A 26,058-nucleotide genomic window follows, 5' to 3' on the forward strand; every position below is an offset into this window, starting at 1 on the left:
TATAAAATACAATTTATCATATTCTAGTTGCCTTTTTTTCTCCTTTCCATTTTTTTTTTTTATTTTTAACCTGATGTTCTGAGGATTTCCTTTTAGTGCCGACGAACATCTCCTTTTGACAGACAGTGCAAATTAAAAGATATGGCGAGGCAAAGGAAACTGGAACCCAAATATGCCCCCTGGGTTTTCATTTACAGTTAGGAGCTACAGATACAATTACTGCTGACAGAAATTCAGAAGCCAGTGGCAGAGTGCATGTGGCAGTAGACTCATGCCAGGCAGTAATTGGGAAGATTATTTTTAATCAGAGCATATCCTACAGCCCAAACATTAGCAATCTCTTGTAAGGCTGACAGGAAATTAAACTGATACCAAACAAAAAAGCCTCAAAATAGAAGTAATGTGGTTAGAAGTCTAATGATGGCAAAGATTGCTCCTTGTTGTATTTTGCTGTTATCTAAAGGGAATCACTTTTAACTTAAAGCAACAAATATCATTGTTTAGTGGTAATTTAGAACAGAATTAAAGGTGTCAGATTAGGGTAATTTATACATAGGCTTTTTGATAAAGTTGTGAATGTGTAAATCAAACCCAGAATCTGTGTGTAGGTAATAATATTATTGCCCTCGGACCTTTATTTATATTAATTTTATATATATACATATATATATATTTATATACATATATATAAAATACGTAAGGGAACTGCTCATAAGGAAAAGCACTGTAATGGCTGGGATGCTCCTGGAATGCACAAGTATGGTAACATTATAAGCCTGCATGGCCTGGAGCTCTCTGTGGCAATGACCCTGCAGGAGAATCTCTACTGGTCTGACTGCATGACCTGACTGCCCTGTGGGAGCTGAGGTATTCTCACCTGAAAACCCAACTCTTCCATTTTTAAGGGGTTATTAACATTTCTCAGCCTGGCTTCTTCCTAGATGCTTGGTAAGATTTCTTTTAATTGACTCAAATCTTCCTTTTATTTACATTCTCAGAAAACAAGGACTTGAGCCCCGCAGAATGTTTGTTCTGCTGTTGACAAATGTTGTAGCATCATGTGCTAAATGGATGCAGAGCAAGAACCTGCTTCTTGTTTTTCTGTGCTATATGACAGTTATTGAAAACAAAATTTAGCATTATAAAACCAGACAAGTTTCCTTTCAGTGGTGTGTACCATCTTAACGATATCTCATGTCAGTCTGAAGCATAACATGAACATCTGTGAGGTTCAGCTGGGTTATCTTGGGGCTTGTGAATGTGACATTGTCAAAATGCAGGTTTTCGCACCAAATCATTAGCATTTTCTCTCTGTTTACTTACATTGAAAATTGCTTTGTAGAATCATGTGAATATGATTGCAGAATAATCCATCTTGTTTAGCTATTGTCTGATTGGATAAGCAAAGTATGGCTCCTAATATATGGATAACTTGTAAGTGCAAATGTTACTACCTGACATGTTATAGAAGTGTACTTTGGTGGTTTCTATTCCTCCTCAGCTACACTGGGGATAATCACTACTGAATTTTGATTCATATATATATATATAAATATAAATATATATATATATATTATTATGAATAAATAAATAACAAATTTTGTTAGAAAAATATTCAGTCTGTTTACTGTTTGGAATTATTTCTGTTGGTAAGACATGATAAAATTTATCTGTTTTAGTAATACAGGGACTTTTTGCTGTGTGTTTTCTTTGTAGACTCAAAATATGTACAGTTTTTCTATCATCTGTTTGTATGAGGGAATGTATACTACCATGTGCACATGGAAATGAAAATGCATTTAGGCTGAATTTGTTATGAAAAACATGCTTGAGCTTACTGTAACTGCTGAAATTCAATGAATAATTCAGTAAAATATTAGATGTCACCAGCTGCTCATCGATTTAAACAAAAAGAATAGTATGGGATAGAATGTTATTCTATTTTAATTCAAAGCTCTGGGCATGTATAATATATTTTGGATGCTTCCTTCTGTTTATATATTTTATTATAATTATTCTTTTGCAAAATTGCATGAAGTTTACAATTGAAAAACACACAAGCAAATTGTAGTTCTGTATTCCTATTGAAACAGAAACCTGAGGACAATTTTGAATTACAGCATTGCATTGCATTTAGTGAGTTTCTAATGCAAGCAAAGAATGTAGATTTCAAATAAATTGAAAAATGTCTGGCTAGTTTTCTGTCTTTTAATTATCTATTACTTAAGAAATAAAATATTTATTAGTTTTTATGAATGTCTGTATTCTGCTGGGTTTTTTTGTTCTGAAGTAACAATGCTATTACGTCCCTACAATGTATGGTACGTTTCTTTCTTGTGAAAGCCCTACTCACTGCAATATTTTCCTTATATTTTTTATTATTATATATTTATTTATCGTAAAGCTTGCCTTGGGCTTTCAATGTTTGGAAAGCCAAAATATTATCTCCTATGAATCTACCTTGAGCAGTAAGAATCCATTTTCCTTTGCTTAGGAAACTACACAGAAGCCCCATGCAAGTGGTGCCTATTGTTTTCATGATCGAAGCCTTCTTTCTGTAAGTACGCTGATTTTTTTTGTTGTTGTTTTTTTTTTTTTGCTGTTGTTGATTTCATTTTTTTCCTGGGAATGTGGTTTGAAATGTCTGTTGTGCAGTTATAATGTATAAGGTAATACGTTGGCCTTCACAGCTTGCCTTGCTGTTGCTGGATCTCGAGACTCATAGGCCGTTCTTACAAGGTCAATTGTCTTTTACTCTTCAATGAATAACAACTTGTTTGTGGCTTGCAACAGAACATCTTCCCTGTTTCTGTCCGTAGGTTAAAATAAACTGCTCATCCCTCTTATTTCCCTTTTGCATGTCGGGGTTGTGTTGCTATGTTTATTTTACTTTTGACTGATTCTGTCAGAAAGAAATTTTGTATATTTATTAGTTGGTTCAAACAGTCTTCCCCTTAGAACAGCCACGAATAATTCATTATGCTTTGTTGTTCAAGCGCATAAATTTATAAAACTTGTGATGCGGTGGTTGTGTTAGTGCATTTTTCACTTTTTTCCTTCCTGAAAGCTATTTTGCATTAGATTCGAGCAGATGTTTTATTATCCAAACTTTTTGTTGCTGTTTCATACAGAATTTTTTTTTTTTTTTGTGAAGCATTTTAACCCATGTTTGGAAACAGTATTGACTAACACTTTTTATTAGGATATAATTTTAGACTCAGTTGAATAATAGTTGCAAAATAACAGAAAAGCTACACAAAGTGAATGATTCTTGATGTGTGTATTTGGTACTTTGCAAAAAATTTTTTACCAATCTTCTACTTAAAAAAAATAAAATGCAGAGCTCCATCTTTGTACTGTGTGATAGGCATGGCTTGTCCTGCAGCAATAGCAGTTACACATGTGGCTACAGTTAGTTCTGTATGCAGCTTACTGAATAATAGGAATATACTTGAAATTAGTCCTATCTCTGTTCTTTGTGTAGTAAGTTGCACGTGTACTGACAAATTAGTGGAGTAGGCTCACTTTGTGTGTAGGCTCACACAAATATGTTAGTGTTAGTACTTGAATTCTGCCCCAACAAACAGTTTTGAGTCAGTGAAAGAATTTAGCGTGCAGTCCTTGTTAGGGATAAAAAGTGTCTTACACTTATTCTCCTATACTGTACACAATCTACTTCTAAAGGTCTTGGAAACAAAATTTTATTGTTTCAAGAAAACTGCCTGGTTTACAGGATAAAAACAAGAAAAAGGTTTGTTCATCTTGAAGGCAGATTTAAATCAGTTCTATAGTGCTCAGCATGCTTGTTGCTTTTGGCTTTTCCTCTCATTAATACTGCTTTCTATCACAAAATAACCTTGCAATTCTGAGCAGAATTTGACACAATTGACAGCTTTTATTAGAGAAATTGTAATAAAGAATGTAAGAATGAGGTTGGGGTTTCCAACCTGTGGGAGAAGGTGGTCCCCAAGATAATTCCAGCATGTTTTTAGGAAGCTGGCATTAATTTAACTGTGAATATACTGCTTCATATCTAGAAACGTACTTAAAGGAAAAGATATTCATGTTCTTTCAAGAAGATAAATCAGTGATTTGAGGTATATGACAAGAAAGAAGAAGAAAATACTCATTTGGAATTTGGGAAGGTCTAATGCCTCCAAATCTCCATGTGCATAATTGATTTTATTATTTTCCCTTGTGATCATAACCTAACCAGCACAATGAATATCAATCAACTTCTGGGGCTAAGAGGTCATTTTTTTCATACCAGGCTGAGACTGAAGTCCAGCATGTTGCCTGGTAACAGGCAATGCAGATGAGTTGGCTCTTAAGTGTACCATATGGCTGGGCGTTGTGCCCTGGTCACCCATGACATGGTGTACACATGTAGTACATTACTGATTATGGAATGGTTTGTCCCGTCCTCTTATTTAGCACATTTAAAAATAGCAAGAAGAATCCAACGCAGATTTGTTAAGATTATGGAATGCTGTATTAATGAAATAAATTTCAAAGAAAGAAGCTGTTCACGAATAGCAGTAAATTTTGTTCAGCACGTTCAGTATAGTTGAAGAATAGTTTCTACCTTTGACTTGATTGCAGTGCTTTCATTTTGATAAATATAGGTAAGTATAATCTTAACAGTTCCATTATAGAGAAATTCTGACTTTTAAAATTTAACTTTTTAAATTTTGAAATGTAGTTCCTTGATTCTAACAGCCTGTGGGTTTATTTGGTATTTGAACTTTTATTAATTGTGTGATAGTGTCTATGCTACCAAAGAAAAGGGTGATCAAAATTGTACTGCCTTGAGCAAACCAATAAAACAATCACAGACACTTCTGGAAAACAACTAAAAATAAACATGAGAGGCAAAAGCAAATTGTTCCAAACTTACAATCGGGAACCGAGCACAAATTGTGACCGGATAGGAATTTTTAGTAGAAATGAATATAAAGCCTTGATCAGCAGAGTTCTTGTTCAGTTCCTTAACTAGAATGTTTCTCCTGTTCTTCTGTCAAACTTGATGTCATTATGAAAGAAATACCGTGGAGAGTGGAATTAGACAGTAACACTTGCTATGATCTCTGTGCTCTGGCTGTCCAAGCCTGTATAAAGTGAAAGACGGGGAATAGGACTGATTTTGTATGTGTTGTCAAATGTATATCCACGCATGTGAAATGGAAGATCATTAACTGGTATCCCAATTCAGAAGGCCGGACAGTTAAGCAGCAGTTATTTTGCATTTTTGTATTGTCTGATTTACTTAGAAAGATGAATTGCTGTCTGTAGTCCTCCCCTACGCAGCTACTTACCTAAAGCTGTGTTATGTGGCAAGTAAGCTGTCTGTCTGAGGCATTTCAGCTGAAGTTCTGTGAAAGCATTTCAGAAAAAAATGTGGAAAGCTGTGTCATCCACATCCACATTGTGCAAGATGTTTTTAGCTTAGAGAGAATTTCTGTATACTTGCTGTCGCAATCAGGTTTTTCAGTCTTTGTGTTGTGCATAGTTGCTGTTGGTAAATGTACTGTAATGGTGGTCCAGTTTTATTACTGGCACTTTTCCTTGGCTATGATTTTTTAAGGTAATGGGATGAAAAGCAGGTGGTACTCCTTGTAAATCTAATAGGCGTATCCATTGGAAGATCTGCCATTGTGATCCCCATTTTAAACCCTGATGGATATAGATACAAGTATTCTGTCCATCCCAAGTCTCATCTTTCCTTCAGTGTTAGGGGCTGTTGTCTTCCTGCAAAAGCCTATAGTCATTAAATGAAAGGCATTTCAAGTGCTTTTCTGTCATTAGAAAGCTGTGTTTCACTTTCACTTGTTATCATGTTAAAATAATTAATGGATAAATACTCATAGATACTATTGCAATGAAAATAAATTCTCCCATTTTTCTCTCTCATTAAACACGTCTTTTAAAAATGCAAAATAAAGCAAATCAGTGTTTCAAACCAGCATAGCATACCATAAGGATCTGGTGAATTGAGGATGATTGAGGGATTTCTATCTGAGAGGCATGAACAAAATGCTAACAAAATATTGTGAAGGACAAGCTTTTTTGGCTTTGTGCAAGCTACAAATGAAAATATCAAACTGTCTACTTTCCACTTAGCAGGTGGATGTGCTGCTCATTTTATTTAAATCTTGATCTTCCTACATAAAGGATGGAAAATACTATCCTGCAGATAATGCTTAATAACTGTTTCATCACACACAACAGTTACTTGAGAGGGAGACATATCACAAACAAGAACGTACCCTGTTTCTCCCTTCTCTGGGCATTTATTGCAGAGAACATCGTGTGATAGGAACATCCTTTGATCAGTTCAAAGCTGCTATCCTGGCTGGGGAGACAGAATGGAGGGGGGAAAAACAAGCAAACAAAAACAGCAACACAAAACCACTGCTCAGCAATAGACTGACAGCAGCGATAACGCTGGTGTGGTGCTGGCAAGGTTTTAGTCACAAATCCAAAACATAGCACCATATAGGCTACACTGAAAAAAATTAATTCTATTCCAGCCAGACCCAATACGCCATAAAGCTGCTGCTTTTCCCCATTCCTCACTACGGTTCTCTTTGCTTCATCTACACCCCCATGGAAAAAACATTATGAGCACATCTGGAAGAAAGGAAAAAGTGGTGGGGTATTTTTTACCTTATCTTGAGAGAGATTTTGCACTGCTAAATGACACAGTAAAATAAAGCCCTGTGAAAAGATTGATCTGAAATTCTTCTCAAATTATGCTTTTATCTAGACCAAGTTGTTGTGTGGTATTGATTTTTAGATCTGAACAGTCTACAAGTAATAAAAGTTTCAGAGCCAAAATAATTGAAGGTGGTTTTCTGTCTTTTGTATAAGCCAGGTTAGGATATTGAAGCACAAATCAATTACTTTGTCACTCAGGGTCCTTGGAACTCAAAAAAAAAAATTTAGTGTGATGTATGGCTTCCAGATGCTTTGGTTACTTGAGTCTTATCATACAGGCAGGAAGGTTTGCTTTTCTTCACAAGGTTGTTAGCAGCTTGGTCAGTATTAGTCCAACGTGTAGCTATCAAGAAAAGCAGGAGATAGAATGATAAAATTATGATGAGAGGATTATTTAAGATAGACAAAACTAAAACTGACTGAGAAAGTGCCAAAGGATTAAGTGACAGCATAAAATCCACTTCTGGAATTTCATAATGGCTGAAAATTTGTTCTTGAGGAGGCAGTAAATGACCGCTATTGCTCAGAATCCTTTCCTGGAAACATCAGATGGCGTTCTGAGAAGCAGTATTTCAATGCTTGACAGCTGTCAGAAAAAGCAAATGGAATATTTAGTAATTTTCAGGAAATGCCATCAGTGCAGAAAATAAAGGACTGTGTCTGCTAGGAGTTGCATTGGTCATACATGTGCTCACTGTAAGAAGCTGTTGGTTACCCTGTATCCCAAAATGGTGTCGTACAGAGAAATGAAAGGAAGGCTTGGAGGTATTGAAGTTTCTATGCAGGGGAGACATTAGCTCCAGCTCTTTATCTTGGAGAAGGCGACACCTGAGCAAAATGTGAGAAAAGTGATGGACTGAAATTGTTATTGATATGAATATTGCTGTAATAATGATATGACTCATAAGACAAGGATCACAGACTCAATGAAATGATGAGAGAAACTTTTCTTGCTATATACTGCTATACTGCGTAGCTTTGCCACTCAGTGTTTCAGATGCCACATATATAAATAAGAGTAGTTGTATGATGGACAGTGAGTGCCTCGCAAAAAATTGTTTTTTCTAAACTTAAATGCTACAGTTTTAAAATTTGGGTTTTTTTTTCCATATGAAATATGCTTGAAAGTATCCAATTTGAACCTGGAAATTGACTATGAAATGCTTTTTAGTTTTGTTCTTAGTATTTCTTGTTATGAACTGCTAAGGTTCAACAGGTAATTAGCTCAGTATTATCATCTTAAAGCCAAGAAATATTTGTGAGATTTTATTGATTCAAAGATCTTGTGAGTTCTTTATATATTTTACAGATATACACTAGAAAGGATTTGGAGATGGTAGACTTTTTTTTTTCCCTTTCTTTTTGCTATTCCAGCAAACGTGCCTGACATCAAATTGCTGGACTAAGGTGGTATTTAAATATGTCATTAAGTGATGTGTTATTGTTCATGTTACGTTTATGGCACTGAGATGTTCTCTTTTATTTTATTCCAAAGGAATATCTGTAACAGACCAAGAAAAACAAAATGTAGTGTGGACATTTCATCTGCGAGTAATGTCTGCTGTATTGCTTTTGATCCAGTGTAAAAAGCAGCTTTAATACTCTTAGTATCATAAATAGCAGAATAATAGTAAAACACAAACTGAGAAATTATCTTCTGTACATTTTCTCAGTATGTGTGTGTGATTGGCATATGAAAATGAAATATTCTACAATGAAATATTTGTTTTCTCCAGTGGCCCTGAGTCCCTCTTGAGAGAGAGAACAAGATATAAGGGCTTCTGCTATGAAAAAATAGAAATTCCTTTTGTTGAGCTGCAGCCTGAGTGTAGCAGAGCACTTGTTTGCATCCGAAGCTGCTGGCTGTTGTGTGAGAGGCACTCCTAAGTGTATTCTGTTAGCACGGGTGCAGTGGTTAGGGTGTGAGTGCAGAAATTACGTGCACTTAGATCTGAAATGTGGAACACTGTGGGACTGCGGGTCTGTGCTCCGAGCCAAGCCGTGCAGATGAGGAAGAAGAGCAGAAGGGTGACCTGTATGAGCAAGTTTGTAGAGGTTCCTTTTTCAGTCAGGTGAATTCCTGAGACTCCAAAACATTTCAAAACCTGTTTGCCTATCCTTAAAAACGGTTTATTTGTCGGACTGATACAATCAAAATGGCATTTTAGCAAACTATCCTGTAGTATACCTGAGTATTAGTATACCTGAGGTATTAGTGATTACCTCTGTATTCACAAATTAGTCCATTATTAGACCATTTATTAGAAACAGAAGTTCTTCCAGTTTGTGGTTCAGAGAAAGAAGTGCCTATAAATAATATTCTGTTGGTCTGAAGAATCCAGGTGGGATTAAATTAACTGTACAGTTTCAGTGTCATGCCTACTCTTGCAGGCTTTATCTGCGATTTCATTGTCTGCATTTCTTTACCTGTCCATGGCTGAGCTGTTGAAATCCTTGCAATCTCCCCTGTCACCATCTCCCTTCACCCCAGGCCACAGGTTGCAACCCTGCCAGTTCTCTGCATTGTGCAAGCAGTACCACAGCCTGTATGTATGAAGGTCTACACCACACGAATAACCAGCCATGAAATGAGTTGTCCGTAGCCACCTGGCTATGAGGATAGCGGCTGTTAGAGCTAAATCAGGCAAAAGCAAGCTTTCAGAACTCTGATGGGAAGCTCCTATCAAGCCAGTCTGAGGAGGCTCAGCCCTGAGGCCTTGCAAACTCAGCGCAGTGTCTGGAGCCAGTTACTTGCAGTGTGACTGTGTTCTCAGTCACAGGACTGTGCTCTGCACGGGTAAATTTGGCTGTGTTCCTTAGATTTTAGTTAGCTTTTCTAGGAGATAGCCTAGCTGCAGTTCAGATCAGAACTGGTTAGATACGTGTTTACACAAAATCAGAGCCTTGATTGTACAGCAAACATCATCTCTGTCTACAACAGGGTGGGATGCAATTTCACTCAGGTCTGATACTAAACTACTCAATCTTTTTTTTCTTTTTTTAATTACCATGAAGAAATTAACTGTATTTGATATCAGTAACTCCTAATTATGCTGAAAGACAATAGATTTTACTGGATCAGGACTACCTAGTAATGTTTTTGAAGTGATTTTTGTTGTTGTTGTTGTTAGCAGTTCACTTGTCTTCGATAGAAAATCTATTATTGTGGGTTCTTTTAGTTCTGGCTTTGCATTCCTGCAAACGGAGTATAGTTTCATGAGCTCAGTTATATCTCTAAGTTAGGCAAAAACATTCAAATTTATTGTCAGAAAATGCTTCAGATGAATTGAACGTGTGTGTTTTGATGATCTTGTGATTTTCTTGTTTCCTATATTCAGAGGGAGCCTCGCATGCTCTTGTTTGTGTCCGCTGCCTCTGGTCCTGGCACTGGGCACTGCTGACAAGAATCTGGTTTCGTCCTCTTTGCACCCTCCCTCTGGGTGCTTATAGATATTGATGAGCTCCCTCTCTTCTCCAGCTGAACAGCCCCAGCTCTGTCAACCTCTCCTCACATGAGAGATGCTCCAGACTTCTCAGTATCTTGTCCAGCACATCCACGTCCTTTTGTACTGAGGACCTCAGCACTGGGCACAGGATGCCAGGTGCAGCCTCACCAGTGCTGAGTGCAGGTGAGGAATCACTTCCCTCCACCTGCTGGCAACCACTGATTGTTGCTGTAACATTAACAGTGAGCTGTAAAATGGAGGAGGCTGACACTCTGTGGTGGATACCATTAATATCATAGCATCAGTGACACATATGGATAGATTTTATTAATATAAATGCTACCATGCTTTACTTTTTAGCATCAGCATGACTAAGTTCAACAAAATATGTGAGGAATCATGTTTTATATATGAGGAAGCTTTGTTGGCTTTTTTTTTTTTTTTCAAGTAGATGTGAAGTAAATTCTAAAATGGAGAAAAATGGGAGAAAAAAATTCATGAAGATTCAGGAGCAAAACACGAGTAAAATCAAGACATTGGCATCATCATTATTATGTTTGAATGCAACTTCTTAATGAACTTTGATTTTATAAAGACCTTGGTTCCTAAGTAAGCATACTTGGCAATGTCATCATAATCTGTGATGTGTTGTTGGACCAACAGAAGTAAATTTCCTGTCATTAGCAAGTTATACTTAAGTCTGATGAAATCTAATGACTATTTTAAGAGTAAATAACTGAAGCTAGCAAGTAACTATCCAAGTACTTGAGGCAGGATCACAAGGAAATGGCTCAGAGGAGTGAAAATGGATACTGACCCTTATTGGAGGAAAAATGTATGAGATACTGAGGTACCATTTATCACCATTACCAATATATTTTAGGGCAAACCGTTTGTCCCCAGGCAGATAATGGTGGTTTTGTTTATGTTAAATTTCTTTAAAACTCTGCTGCTTTGTCAGAACATCTGTCTGAATTGAACTCGGAGCCTTTGATATCTCAGGTTTGCCAGTGGTTATTGCTGCATCTGTGACTGCTGAAATTATCTACAGCTGGGCCGGCTGGAGCTTAGCAGTAGCCAACTCTCAGCAATTTGGCTGGTGTGCTGGCTTTTAGTGGAGCATTCTGGGGCTAGAAATAGATTCCCATAAGGTAAAATAACCTTTTCTGATGGGGGGCTGGGGGAAGGAAATTAAATTAACTTCCTGAAAGACACTTGTCAACTGTAGATGAATAACAGCTATTTTGAATGTCAATTGATTAATCCCTTAATTAAAATAATTTCCTTTTTGTAGTCAGAATACTCAGATGAATATAGAAAAATGTGATAATGTAGAAGATGCATTTGAAATGTATTTCTATCAATCTAGGTTGAGATAGATGCTTCTGTAATTGAGTTTGTCAGAGAAAACCAAGTCCGCAGGCATCCTCTCATAGGTGTATGCAGAAAGCTATCTTCATGCATCATTTTTCGTCCTGTTACTCCTAAAAATATGGGAGATGCAGGTGTTACAGGTGTTGTTAATGGTACCAATATAAAATCAGCCAAGAGAGCTCCTGCCAATGGGAAATCAGGCTTTGTATTGCAAGGGAAAATTCTAGGTGGAATTAAATTTGCTGTCAATATCTGTGATTTCACAGTTTATTATAAACTGAATCTTCCATTTCATTATGGATTACATATGACTTTCAATATCAGCAAGATTTTATGAAATTTCACCCTGTATCTATTGTAAGTAATTGTAAAATGAAAGGTCGTTTAAATAATACAGACCCTTGTGTTATATAACAGGTAATAGATATCCTTGCATTAAATAATGGACTCCTTGCAATGAAGGCTTACCAAAGCAAAGAAACAAAACTGGAAAAGATGGAGCTTCTACCATAGTCCTGCTTTCCCCTCAGGAATTATAATCAGAAGAAAAAACCTAGGTAGGAGCTCTGAAATACCTGGCAACCAGAGATGTATTTGGGTTATAATAAATTTACCTGGGCTGTGATAAACAGTTACTGGATAAATGCATACGTTCTGCAATAGGCTGAAATATTTCAGAGGGACTGTATTTTACCCATTAAGCGTGCATGATTTGTGGAGATGTTTCACGTGCATCTTCGTGGAGTAGAACCAAATTGTTTCCTTATGGTAATCCTCTGCATTAAGTAGTTTTCTACTATTAAAGTGAAGGTTTCTTAATGGAATAACTCTTAAGTTAAATATCAGTTTGAAATCCTCTGTGTGCTTGCAGCTCGTTGCAGTTCATCCTGTGTTATATTTAGAACATAAGGCTTCTACATTTTTTACTCATGCTTTGGTTGTTCTCATATATATTTTTACTTGACTTTTTCTGTAGTGTTTTCTAAAGTTTGTTTAGAAAGTCCATTCTATATTTTCCATTGAAAATTGCTACGTAAGGATTATGCAGAAGAGCGTGTTTGCAAACCAAGTTGGAGGGTAACTAAACACAGGCTAATATTTGTTTTCTTTTAATGAAAGTAAATAATCCAGCTGTATCCAGCCATCGGTTCCCCTGCTTTGCAGGACAGCCGGGAGATTGCAGAGGTGCAGTGATTTGCCACGTGGCTGGGCCTTAAGCAGTCCGTTTGGTGATGTGTCTTTGGAACGGGGACTTTTCCTTTTTCATAACTCTGTGTTCCTCTCCATGTATGCCTGGAGTTGAACCACGGATGTATTTAAAGCTCAGGTGAAAATTTCTGTCATAGTGGCTACTTAGGAAGAATTAAAATGCTTGGTAATAGATACTAAAGGTAAAGATTGCAGAGCTTTCTTGCTCTTCTCTAGTGTTAGCAGTTTTATAGTGTGATAGATACTGAGATCTATGTGGTGGCTTGTATTTATCTTCTCATTTTAATGGCTTTTTTGTTGCTTATGCTTTTGCTTAAAAGGTAAATTAAGCAGTGATGCAGTTCGCATAGCTGCATTTGCCTTTCTCCCAGTTGTACAAAGTTTATTTCTTAAAAAGTTGAGCCTCTCTACTCACAAATGACAGACTTCCAATTCTGCAAGTACACCAAAGAGAAAATGTTGCACAGATTTCTTCTGAAAGCTTTTGAAAGTTGATTAATGTTTCATAGACGTTATTTACGATATGTATAATAAAATTTTGCATAATTTGAAAGCACACATTTTGATAGTGCAGCATTTATTGAACTAAGAGGTTTTTATACAATGTATAAACAAATATATCAAACGAATGGTAGAAGTACTCCAGGGTAAAATCAATTTTTGTGGGAACTCTGCTCTAAGATACAACTCCAGATTTTTGGCTGGTGTGATATCAAATACACAACGAGCTTTTTACAAACAATTTTCACCTTTTGATCAACCCCCCTCTATTCTGTGGTTGAAAAACGTTTTTTGACTTTATGAAGACATGGACTGCTAGACACCATACAAAGGTACGAGTTAGACCCTAGAAAAGAGTGTTTTCTGGAATGGTTGCTGCAGACAAAGATTAAATCATCTGGGAGTCCCTTTGCATTCCCCCACATGAGGGACTGGGGGAGAAATGTCATGTAATGCATTGAAAAAATGGCTAAAATAAAGAATAAAAATAATAATAATAATAATAAAAAAGCTTAAAGCAGGGCTAGTTTTTAAAAAGCTTTAAGAAAGCTGAGTAGTTGGTTCCTTTGAAGCTCCAGGGAGGACAGGGTGCTGAATTCCCCCAGATGCAGTGAAATCTTCTGCTCACAGTGCATTGCATAGGAGTGCCGGCTGTGTGGCTTAGTGCTTGGGCTGAATCTCACCTGACAGCCATGACGAGAGCAGATAAACATCCTCAGCTGAGGGGAGTTCGTGTGCATGTTCAGAGTTTGACTGAACTCCACTATATACTTCTCAAAGGTATTTACACTTTCTCTGTTTGATTTTTTCCTCAATTGGCGTTCTCCCATGTTTTTCTTGACTAAGTGGGAAGGATTTAGAAGGAGAGAGCATTTACTCACACAAAAATAATTATTTTGCCAGTGTTTTTCACTATTTCCTTTGCTATTAGTATTTATGATTTGTCTTGGTTTTCCTGGCTCTTTTGGGGGTAGTGGGTGAACCTCACATAAAGGGGCTGTGAAAAGAGCCTGCAGCAAAAGCATCTACAAAGACAGTAAGCAGAGGGCATAATAACAGTAAAATATAAGTTCAGACACTTTTTTTTTTACTGTTCCATTTTTTTTTTATTTCAGAATTTTCTTTCTTTAATAACACGTAATCTTTCCAGCAGCCTGTGGAAGAAAGCATTGTAACATATGCATATTATACACAAGTCTTCATTACTGCATGTAAAAGAGAAAAGTATCACCCAGTGACTTCTCCCACTCCAGTCTATTCATACCATTGGCATATTGATGTTGGGACAAGAGAGTGAAGGAATAGAAAGCAACCTTAGAACAATTCATAATGTCATCTTAGATACATTAGTACTCTTATTAATTTCACTAACTTCAGCTGATTGCTAGCTGCTGTTCGTAAGAGTTTTGAGGGTAAGAATTTGTGTCTACCCATGAATCCCATATCCTTCACTTTTTCTGTGACAGACCTCTACCTCTATTTGCTGTGGACATGAATTAACCAGCCTGGATGTGAAAATCAAGACGAGTAGAGATTCAAGAAGAGAAAAATAGAGTGTTACTTTTCTGAGGATGGTAGATGACATAATTAAATTAGCTGATAGTCATAGCCGTTCACTTATAGCAGCAGGTTCTGCTCTTCTTGGTGTGATCTTGCAGCGTTCCCAGTATTAAATGTTGGAAATGGTCAGTAACATGTAATATGAAGTTTATTCTTGTCCTTTTGTTACGAATGATTTTTGATTTCATTGCCTTGAAAATGAATTGAAATGAGAAGAAAATATCCTACAAGCAAGACAACGAATACAATGAGTGGGATTGGAACTCTATTAAAATGTAATAGTCTTATTAAAAATAAAAAACCAACAAAACAGAAATAAAGCACTGAGTGCTGTAGTCTACCGTAGCCAACTCGATTATTTTTCCTTAGCTTTCCCTTCTACCTACGCTGCTTGCAAGCAATACTTATCTGAAAAAGAATTCTCACTCTGCTGCTTTCCTTGCTGTGCTAATCACCTGTATCTTGAAATACATCTTCAGAATTGTTTTATTGTGACAGGTCAGCAGATAGAAGCTGAATGCTGGGGGGTAAATGGCACAGACTAACAGGCTTTCTTTCTATAGCCTAAGCACTATTCTAGAAAAAAAAGTTGGTTCATCATTGCTGTCGGGTCTGAAAGCATTACTGGAAAATAGAGTCCTATACTCAGTTGCTGGAGGTGAGATTTTTGTCTTACATTCTAGTTTTCCTGTCTTTCAGTAAATTTATGTGATAATTGTCACCACAGTTGTCTGACCAAAATCTTTAATGATAAAACTGTAGGAGCCTAGGCACCATGGTGAGGGTTGAGCTATTAGTATTTTTATGTGTAAGAGACTCAGAGAGTGCTTTGCCTCATAATTTCTTTTTCATTCTCACGCAGCACGAAGATAAACAAGAGGAATGTGAGTAGCATGCAGTGTTTGTGCTCCTTGGTTCTAGGTAGTGGATGTTTTCTATACCAAAGTGGATCATGTCTCTGTACTGCTGATTTCATCAGATTCCTGTCTCCTCTCAGAGCTGTAGGAATGGGTGCTGTTCTGCTGTATCCTTATACCAGAACTTTCTGCATGAGCTGAGGTCTTGAATACAGCGAGGCTGAAGGAACAAGTGGCAATTTTGTTCATTTGTGTTGATGTGCACAAAACGCAGGGCTGGCCTTATTCACTCTTTCTTTTCCATGCTTGATGGCTTATGATCGTATGCTGTACATTATCTATAAAATGATTTCTCTGGTTGAGGTGAAAATAACTAATTAATATATTTTAAACGTGCATTAATGGCTTGATTGTGAGTGCCTATATTTAAGTTAACTACTTACAAACTGGGCTGCCTTACGATGGAATGTGGTCAGTTATTTTTCCCACTGTCTCATGTTTGTTTCAGCACAAACATGATTTGTCATAATGTTCTTTATTGCAGTATAGTTTTTGAAGTATAGTAAAACATTGTGTATGTTAATTTCTGTGACCTCTGTTGGATTCAAATCCAAATGTTATCCTTGTTAATCACTGAATGCTTGTAGATTTTTTTTTTTTTTTTTAAGATAATCTATGAAAGCACTGGGCCATCAGTTAGTTGGTTCTTCAGAAAAGTAATATTACAGCCTCAATTAAAACATCACTCACTGTGGATTCTGCATGTCCAGTTCCTTAGTATTTTCTCCTGGAGTTTAAATAATGCACTTGGAAATAGTATCCTGGAATACTTATGAATATAATTCCTTTTCAGGGTTGATTATGTCAAGCAGCTAATTGGACTGTGAAAATGAGGTGTGAAGTTAGATTTTGATTGCTTTAACTTGCCCCTATGCAGTTGACAGCTGTGGGATCGCTGACACCAACATAGGGATACAGAACCAACACTGTGAGGGCAGCTCTGCCTAAACCACAGCACAGTGCTATGAAATTCAGCAAAAAACACTGCTGCATTCTCTCTTCTCCCCATTCCAAGATTCTTATGTACCACTACCGAAAAAACCTTGAAATCAACAGCCAGCCAGGGGCTTAGAAATTGGTGGTCAAAACTGGCATCAATTAAAGACTGCAGTCTATTTGCGATGGCTTGCCTGTGACAGCGGTCATATTCACAAGCCATCAAATGACAAGTTTTCTGTAGGTGCCATAAAGCTTTTCTTGAGAATAGGGTGTGTGTTTCCCTCCAGCCTGGCATTCTGGCTGGTTACTCTGGCAGGCAGGCAGTTAAATAATACAAAGTGTTTCTCTGCAAACTTAACCTGTCTTACATTGCGTTTACCTTATAGGTGCACCCTGATACACTTAACTCTATTTAGTTTTGTGACTTCTATTTCTCCTGTTTACAAAAATGGCACCCTACTGTCAGTGAAATCACCATCTGCTGGTGAGGATGGGATGTTGACTTATGCTGCTAGGCTTTGGTGTGCAAAATAAGGGGACTAGAGAGCAGAATTCACTTAACTACTCTCAGGGTGTTGGCTGTGGGTAATAAAACTCAGAGCAGTATTATTCTGGAGAAGAAAAGAAACCAAAGCATCTTTACTTCTGAAAGCCACCAGCAGTGGTTATAAGTGTGCTCAGTCTCTTCTGTGGAGATGCTCTGACTTATGTTGGAATTTGTTGGCTAGTTTCTAGTTTAAAAGCAAAACAACCAACGCCACCAAACTCCCAACTACCCGCGTGCCTCAACAAGCCATTCCATTGCAGCTACCAGCATCTGATGTAAGGTATTTCTCAACTATAAAATCCATTGTTCAGGTCCAGTGTTCCTATTAAACTTCAGAAAAGGACACCTATATTTCATGGATCACCTTCTGCTAACACAGAAACAACTGAAGTGTAATCTGTAACAAGATGGACATTTGGTGCCTCAGAAAAACTTCATAGTGAAGAGTTGTTTCTGATACGTTCTGTTCTCACTGCAAATGGCTGCTTTTAGTGCAACTTTTGAAAATTATCAAAGCCTGAAGAAGGAAACGAAGAAAAAGGGAGAGAATGAGCTCAATATTGTTAGAGCTGACTTCTTGAGGCTGTTCTCACACTTCCTCAGGCAGTAAGATTAAAAACAAGTTAAAAAGTAGTCTTCAGCATCAAACTCCCTACTTTGGACTGATAGATAAATGTGGGCATGCCAGGAAGTCCTTATTTCTCAACAAAGTTATTGGTTCACATCTCATGCTTATAGATTGGAGTAGAAATTGATCTTTGTCTTCAGAGGAAGAACTTTTACCATTCTGTTAAGCATGGTTTAATTGACTTAGTTCTTTTTTGGTGGTTTTTTTTTTTTTTTTTTTTAATTTTTGTCCAGGTTTTTACTAAACTTTCCTTAGTTTTGCTCAGAATGGTTTCCCGAGAGCGTACTCTCCATTCGTATGCAGGCACTTTTCAGCTATGCAGGCACTAATCTAATCTTACCACTTTAATTTGTGTGATAATGTATTTCTCTCTCAGTACCGGATTTGGACTTACTTTGGAAATGAGTATAAAGGGAAAAAAAAAAGGACTTCATGATGTTGATGCTGAAAGAACACAGAGGATTTTTCCTTTTCTTCATTTTCATAGACATGTAAGTGGGGACAAAGTGCAGGCATACATATCCAAGTGATCTGGCTACTAAAATGAACGTGTGCTTTCTGCAACTTAGAAATGTGGTGCCTGTGCTAGTACAATTGACTTTTCCAGACTGTGGAAGAGCAGTTAATGTTGAAAAGCTGTCATAGCATTTACACCAGCTAAAAGAGGACCCATCTTTTTATTGCAACTTTGTGTTAAAAGTTTGAGACAGAACAAAACATGACTTAAACACCCCCAAATTCAGCACACTTGCTGAATTTGTTACGCAATGTATAATTTAAAATGACAGTGCCAGTAAATGCCACGGTGTATTCCAAGATGAGAACTATTTTGCATCAGATTTTCCTTGGAGAAGCAGCGCTGTATTTTTGTAAAATATGACCTGTGCGTTCTGTTCCATGTTCTCATCTTTGGTGTTGAGGCCTTCTCCCACAAGGTATGGTAACTAGAATGTACCTATTTCTCTTAGATCCAGTAGTATCCTCCACAGGCACAGCAAAACTTGGGCTTCTATTAGGTTTAAGTGGCCAGGCTTTGGTAGCCAGGAGTCACAAAGAGTGATGCTGTTTGTGCTCTCAGTGGTAACTTATTTAAGAAAGGATAAGAAGTGCTCTGTGACATGTGAGAGACAGACGAGAGAAAAATGTGAAAGAAACAGCACTGCAGACTCCCAGGTTTGAGGATGAGGAGGGCAGGGAGCACTCCAGGCGCTGGAGCAGAGATTCCCAATCAACCCTGACAGACCTGATGGAGCACTCCATGCTGCAGCAGGTGGATTTGGCTTGGAGGATGCTGCAGCCTAGGTAGGGACAGGCTCTTTTCAGGGGTTGCAGCCGATGGAGAGGAGCCAAGGATGCAGTAGGCTACCTGGATGGGGAGCTGTGTGGGACCCATGCTGGAACAGCCTGTTCCTGCAGGACTGCACTCTGAGGAGTGGACCCGTGTTGGAGCAGTTCTTGAACTGCTGCCTGTGTAGGGTCAGTTCGTGAAGGATGGTATCCTGTGGGAGGAACCCCAGAGCACAGGCTGGAGCAGGGGAAAAGCGTGAGGAAGGAGTGGGAGAGACTTAACGTTACAGACCTCTGTTCTCCTGCACCACTTAGGGGAGTGAGGTTAAAAAAAAAAAAAAAATCAGCATTGAAGATGAGCCTGGAGGAAAAAGGGGGGAGTGGAGGGGAAGGTGTTTTTAATTTTGTTTTTAGTTCTCATTATTCTGCTCTCTTATTAATGGGCAATACGTTAAACTAATCTTCTCCAAACCAAGTCTATTTTGCCTGTGGCAGTAAGTGGAGAGCAATCTCCTTATCAATCTCAGCCTATGAGTTTTTTCACTGCATTTTCTTACTGCCCTCTGCTGAGGATGGGGGGGTAGGAGAGCAGATTGGTGGTACCTGTGGTCAGCCCCAGTCACCCACCACACAGGTGCAGATACAGCCTCTTTACTGTCCAGCCATGTAGGTTCTCTGTGCTTTAGTTTTTTTCAATATGTGAGCAGGGCTTCCATTTTAGAGTGGGGTCTTATTATTTAAAAGCAGCTGGGATGTGGGCTGGACTAACACAGCACTGCTCTGTTCAGAAGCTCCAGCAGTTGCAGGGATGTCTGCTCACAGCTCCCATCCAGTGCTGGCTCCCATCCCTCAGGGCTCACGCTGGCTGCAGTGCTGGGGCATCTCCACTGCTATTGTGCCTGCCTAGATTAAGGCTGATCAAAACAGCTGGGAGACCTCTTCAATATTTATCATACCGTACATATAATGAAACTCTCATATCAGTAATTGCTAGGAGATTAAACCTTTTCAAAGATACATTTGGTGAATACTAATGCTCTGCTCTCAAAAAGAAAAGATGTTACAAGAACTGGGAAAGAGAGAGGGGAAAAAAAAAAGGAGGAAGGGAAATTCTTTGTCTTCATGGACCAAGAACAAACTTTTTGTGTTGAAGGAGCCCGGAAAGGGATTTTCTTTAGGCTAGAGGCCTACTGGTTCCTTCATTAAAAATAAATAATAAATAAATGTTATTATTTCATGACAGTTGATGTGTGACAGTTCAGTCCTGGGCCCTGATCCATTCTGGAAAAGCCTCAATTTGAGCTTTTATTTATTTGAATACTTCTTGTGGAGTGGAACTCCTGAACTGATGAGTGGCTGAAATTGCTATATGTTAATATTATTTCTTAAAGCTGATCTTAACCTCTATGCTCTAGAGATGTTTTCCTGCTCTGTGGTTCAGTGTATATGTGAACTTCAGTAGAATATGCACAGTAAGTGAGCAACACAGAAATCCCTTTGCTTATAGCAGTATATGCCAGGTAAGTGGCTTGGATCATCCCCTCTGGTAGACAGGAAGAAGAGGAGTGGATATTTCCTGACCTTTTGTGCTGTGAGCTAACATGTCTCACATGGCCATCTCTCTCTTTGGCTTTGTTTACGAGGCATTTTTCTTTTCCTTGCAGTCCTCTTAGGGAAATGACAGGCAAGTTGATTGAGAAAAGCTATCAATTACTTCATTGTCAGTGGGATTGGTGCCAGGTGGAGGATACCACCAACAGAGTGGTGTGATGGGGAGTGGAAGCTGTGGGCAATCACAGCTGTTCCTCCTCAAGGTGGATGACATCAGGGCAGTGTGATAACTGGATTTTGTTGTTCTGCACACGAGGTGTATGAAGTGCAGGTTAAGTGACAAACTTTCTCCAGTCTGTTATGCTGCAGTGTAAACTTCAGCATAGCCCAAACCCCACGTGTCACTAAATATTTTTTGCCTAGCTAAGGAAAATATCTGGCATAGACAAGAACAAGTAGGAGGCCACAGACAGTTTGCATGGCAAGATACCAGTTTCTTAAATAATAAAAGTTAACTTTTATAGTTGTATATTCAGGCAAAAGTATACCCATACATAAAGTCATTTGCTTTTGCAGATGATATTAAAATGAAGAAGAAATCGGGAAAATAGATAATTCAGGAAATCTTTGCCAAAACTCACTGAGGAGAGATGAAATTTCTGTGGGCTTTACTTTTAAGTTAATGTCCATTAGGAACTTGTAGCTGCCTTCTAAATTAACTATGTCCTGTGAGACTTTGAAAAGTTAAAAAAAAAAAAAAAAAAAAAAAAAAAAGCAAGCTCTCCTCTGCATATTAAAATTATAACTGAGATCCATGGTGTCATTAAAGAATCTCATCCCATTAAAATAAACCTTTAAATATTCTTGTAGGAAAAAAAGTTATGCGGTATATACTTGCAGTTTATGTTGTGTGTGCAACAGCTACCCAAAGAGCAAACAAACCTCTGGGAAATGGGGAAAAAAGAACAGGATAGGAAGCAGTTCTGAAGATTTACTATGTTATGAACTCAGTTTAGAAAATATTTTTCTAGCATAGGATGCTAACAAACTGTCATTCAGTTAAATCGGATGATAGCAGATGTACAACTGAGAAAAGATGCACTTTGGGACATAGCATGAAACGATTCCATAGCACTCAGTACAACAGGAGATCACTGTGGGCGACCACGTGTGCAGGATAAAAGGGGGTTGTGTTTTCCAAGCTGCCTCAGCAGGATAGGGAAATGGAGTGAAAAGAAGACGTGTTATACAGGAAGGAAATGTAGTGAGTTTGGGCTGCTGAGTGACCTCTTGAGTTGTTCGGTTTCTTGCAGCTCTGGGCCTGCTCAGTATTGCTGAGGTATCTTGTACATCTGTCTTGGTGAGTCTGATGCAGACTGGGGCTTGGTGTAGCCTTTGTTTTATATCTGCCTCCATATCGCATTCCTCCTGCTTGCTGCCTTTGCTTTAAGACAAAGCTCAGCATCCTGAGTGTCTTGCAGCAGCACATTACTTCACAGCTCCATGCCTTGGCTGTGCCTACAGCTAGCCCTGGGTGTTATGTTGTAAGGATACCATTGAAGTATTTTGCTCTATAAAAAGCTATTCCATGTGTATATAAAAATGTAGATGTGTGTTTTGTACGTCTTTATGAAAAGTGAAAAATGCTTAATGAAAAAGGAATGTCCTGGTTCTGACAGTATGCCAGCTGACAGGCAGTTGGAAGGAATGTTGCTACAGGGAATGTAAGTATTCTTCAGGTTTTCTGTATGCTATCAGCTGCCGATGTACAAGAATGACTGTTATGATATCGTGAGTGCTATCGGTGTTTCAGATGTCTTGTCCTGTGCTATTTCCATTTCAAACTGCTGGGAACTGGCTGGTGAGCATTTCTACTATGGAAAGAGGACTGGAAGATTGTGGTGCAAATAGTATGGCTGTGTGGTATTGCAGAATGAGTCGACAAATGAAAGCAGGTTTTCTTGTGTGCTGTTCTTTGTATTTCTGGCTGACCTCTAAATATTCTGAGAAATGTTTCTTAAAGTAATTTAGGGATTATCTAAATAGGATATAAGGAAATTTTGCTATGAAGTGCTCAGGAAATCCTGATGTAATTAATCTCTGCCTGTACTCGACCTTTGTGTTCCCATGCAATGACCCCGTGTTTTCCCTTGGTTAAAGAACCCCTGGAGAAGACAGCAAAAATACTCCTAAAATGGACATTTAGTCTTGTTTTTGTGCTGTAGTTAAACTCATTTTTCTAATAGCCAATTAGATTCTGTAACAGTTTTATAGACAGTTTTATTACTTGAATAATGAGTAAGTAACAGAAAAATTCAGGTGACTGTTAAGTCCTAAATTTTGTGATGCTAGAGGGAGAATTGGAAAGTGAGTCTATAAGGAACTGGTCATTCCCTCTTCGTGGAAAGAAGCTGTGTTTGTGAAGGCAGTAAAACATAACAGGTCTGTAACTAGCCTAGCTGGACAACTTGTCCAACTGACTGTTATGCAATTCCTTTAGTGTAATGGTAATGTAGTTCACGCTGTTTTATCCTTTGGACTGAAATGCCTGTCAGTCAAGAAAGACAAAAGACAAAACAACACAGGATGGAAACAAAATATGACAGCAATGATTTATATGGTTTATATGGAGAGAATACATGCTGCTGATCTCAGAGGAACTGTAAAGGGCACCAGCGACCCACACTGGTACCAAGGAGCTGCTTACCTGACCTCAGCACGATGTGTTGGCAAGGTGTAAGTGTCTTTCTTAAGCACGGAGTTAGAATTTAGCCAAGGTTTGGAATTAAATCTGGACATAAATATAAAAACTGAATCTGGACATAGATATAAAAAATGAATAGGCAGCAAATGAAGGTGAGACAGCGAGAAAAGAGAGGAGAAAGGTTAGACAGAGTTTCTTCAACATCAGAAATGCACTGTAGATTAAAGGAAAAAATAAAATATAGTTAACTCAGAGGGAGGTGTTTGAGAGGGAGAATTACTTAGTTTGTTGTTTTTTTTATTTTTTAACTTATATACTGAAAATCTTTTTCAAAAATGGTTGTGCAGTTGAGGAGGGAATGTAATATCTGAAGCTTAGCTGATGGTGACCTCTGTGAACAAACACGAGTTACAGCTTGAGAGGAAGAACAGTATAATGTGATCTGAGCTGCAAGGTGCTGAAACTGTGGGCTTAGACTATGGAAACAAGAAATACTTTATTTCTAATAAATAAGGCCATTTCCAGTGGAAAGATGAAAAGAGAAGTAGTTCCTACTGCTCAGCATATGAAGATGAAAAGAGAAGTAGGTTCTGCAGCTCTGAGGTGAGTCTGGGGCTGCAGGAGACTACAGGTCAATACTTGACTTTGAATTGGACTGGTGTTTGCATCATTTCAGAAGAAAATCTCTCCTATGCTCATGCTCCCTATTTAAATGTTCCTTAAAACAGCATTTCATATTTCTACCTGTGCTGCTGAGTTTTTAATACATCTATTTAAATGCAAATTTTGACTTTTGGTCTGTAATCATAAAAATGTTTGTCACTAAAATTTATGTCAGAAATGCAATTTCATATAGAAGCAGCAGTGGCGTGGCGGGTCACAAATAACAGAATTATTTCTCAGTGCAGGGAAGTGCTTAGTATCATCTGAAGAGCATGATTTTTTTCTGAAACTCCAACTTACTTTAATATGTGTGCTACTAATGTAGTTTTATGCTGTGCTTTAAGTGTTTGCTTTTGCACCGACTGCTCCCTTATTACCTTTTTTTCCTTTCTAACCTCTGAATTACTAGGATGGCAATCCTGACAAAGTGTCTAACCTGTGCGTTCAGGAAATGAAGGCTCTCTTCCAGCATAACGTTTTTCCTTTTCTTCACAAGTAGGCTTAATAAAAGAGACTTGACTGGATGGCAGGAAGTTTTGCCAGGGTGATATTGAATCAGCGACAGATTACTCTGTAGATGCTGCTGAGTGTGTCATTTGTATTTCATTTTTTCCCCACTCACGGAAACTGCTGGCCCTCATTAGTCTGACTGTCTGGGTTTCCATGGCCAGCAGCCCCGTGTCTGCCAGGACCACAGCTGCTGAGCAGGGCCACAGCTGCTCGTGGTGACTGAGCTCCAGATGCAGCAGGCGAGGTCGTATTTGCCAGAATCGTTTTCCTGTCCGTCTCATTTTGATTGATGTGGTAGTGCTTAGTGATGAACAGATGAGTCGTCGCAGCTTCAGACCAGTAGTACCTCTGGCTCATGGTTTGGCACAGCTCCTCGGCGGCATTGCAGCTCCTGATACCACTAAGCCATGATGTTTGCAAGTCCCTATTTGCCATATAAGCAGGGAGAACAACCTTACCTGCTTGTACAGAAGAACCAGCCTTTGGCCTGGTCAGCTGTAGGGGGCAGAGCAGAACCTGGGATGGGGAATCAAGAGCGCGAGATCCAACTTTCTGAGGGATGAAGAGTTCAGTACGTCTCAAGATGCCTCTGTTTCAAAGAAATACCATACAGGCACTGAGCAAACTCTGTGCTTAATTTCAGTAATTACTATTTATTTCTTGAATTTGGTTGGCACACACTGTGTGTTGAGCAGTGAGATTCCTGGCTGTTTATAAGAGAAGGAAGTCTTAGCATTAAGCCAAAAGTTGCTTCACTGTATTGAGATTCTGGAGAAATTTTTGTCCGCAGTCTGTTTGGTGAGTTCATTGCTGTTTTACCTGCTTGCTGAGTGATCAAGGGTAGTGTTTCATTGCAGTTCATCTCTTTTGATCGGTTTTGCTTTGCTGTGATATCATCTGTTTGTTCACTGATGCTAAAGTTGAAGTGTGCTGGATGACTAAGCTAACTGTGGAAGGTTAACCAACTTCTAATGTTGAAGTGGCCTTTTATAGAAGGCATGCTAAGGTTTGAAAGTGCTGGGCATTCTGATATTCCAAAAAAGTATGACTTGAATTCATTTATGGTTTATTGGGGGAGGTTAAGATGTTGCTCTCTTTTTCTGGCATTCTCCCTCTAGGTACCTCACAACAGGCAAACAGGCATTGCTTCCTTTTATAAACCACTGCCTCGTCCCCGTTGGGTTTATTCACACACAAGGTCAACAAATGTCATTTGATTGCATCTGTGCACTTAATTTTTAAAGTGCTTATGTGATTTGTATAAATTTTAATAAAAAATAATATTATATGTTCAAAAATACTACGCTAGTGTTTTCCATCCAAATTCCAGTCAGTCTTTTTTTTTAGCAAGTTTCTTATGCAAATTTCATCCTGTAATCATGCATTATGTTCTAATACATTTACCACTAAGTTATTTTTAAACTTCATCAAGACATATGTTCCACGTGACATGTGCACATGTCAAATCTCCTGTGGAAACCTATGATGAGTGTCAGGAAGCTCTT

The 26,058-nt window shown here is 38.3% G+C and overlaps 1 protein-coding gene across 11 annotated transcripts in view; it reads left to right on the forward strand.

Annotated features, from left to right (window-relative positions):
* The window catches only part of RBFOX1 (RNA binding fox-1 homolog 1), a 751,763-nt gene that overhangs the window by 106,073 nt on the left and 619,632 nt on the right, over positions 1-26,058 (forward strand). For 3 of the 11 annotated variants that reach the window (XM_090151332.1, XM_090151334.1, XM_090151331.1), the window contains exon 1: positions 2,522-2,557. Coding sequence is in view for 2 of the 11 variants with exons in the window: in XM_090151326.1 (XP_090007452.1) it covers positions 2,495-2,557 (63 nt within the window). In the remaining 9 variants the exon portion in view is untranslated. Of the gene's footprint in view, positions 1-2,494; positions 2,558-26,058 lie in introns of those variants that run through there. The other 8 variants (XM_090151326.1, XM_090151330.1, XM_090151342.1 and 5 more) reach the window with 6 other exon arrangements.

This window comes from Phasianus colchicus, chromosome 16, assembly GCF_987193195.1.
Source record: "Phasianus colchicus chromosome 16, bPhaCol1.hap1.1, whole genome shotgun sequence".
Taxonomy (NCBI): Eukaryota; Metazoa; Chordata; class Aves; order Galliformes; family Phasianidae; genus Phasianus; species Phasianus colchicus.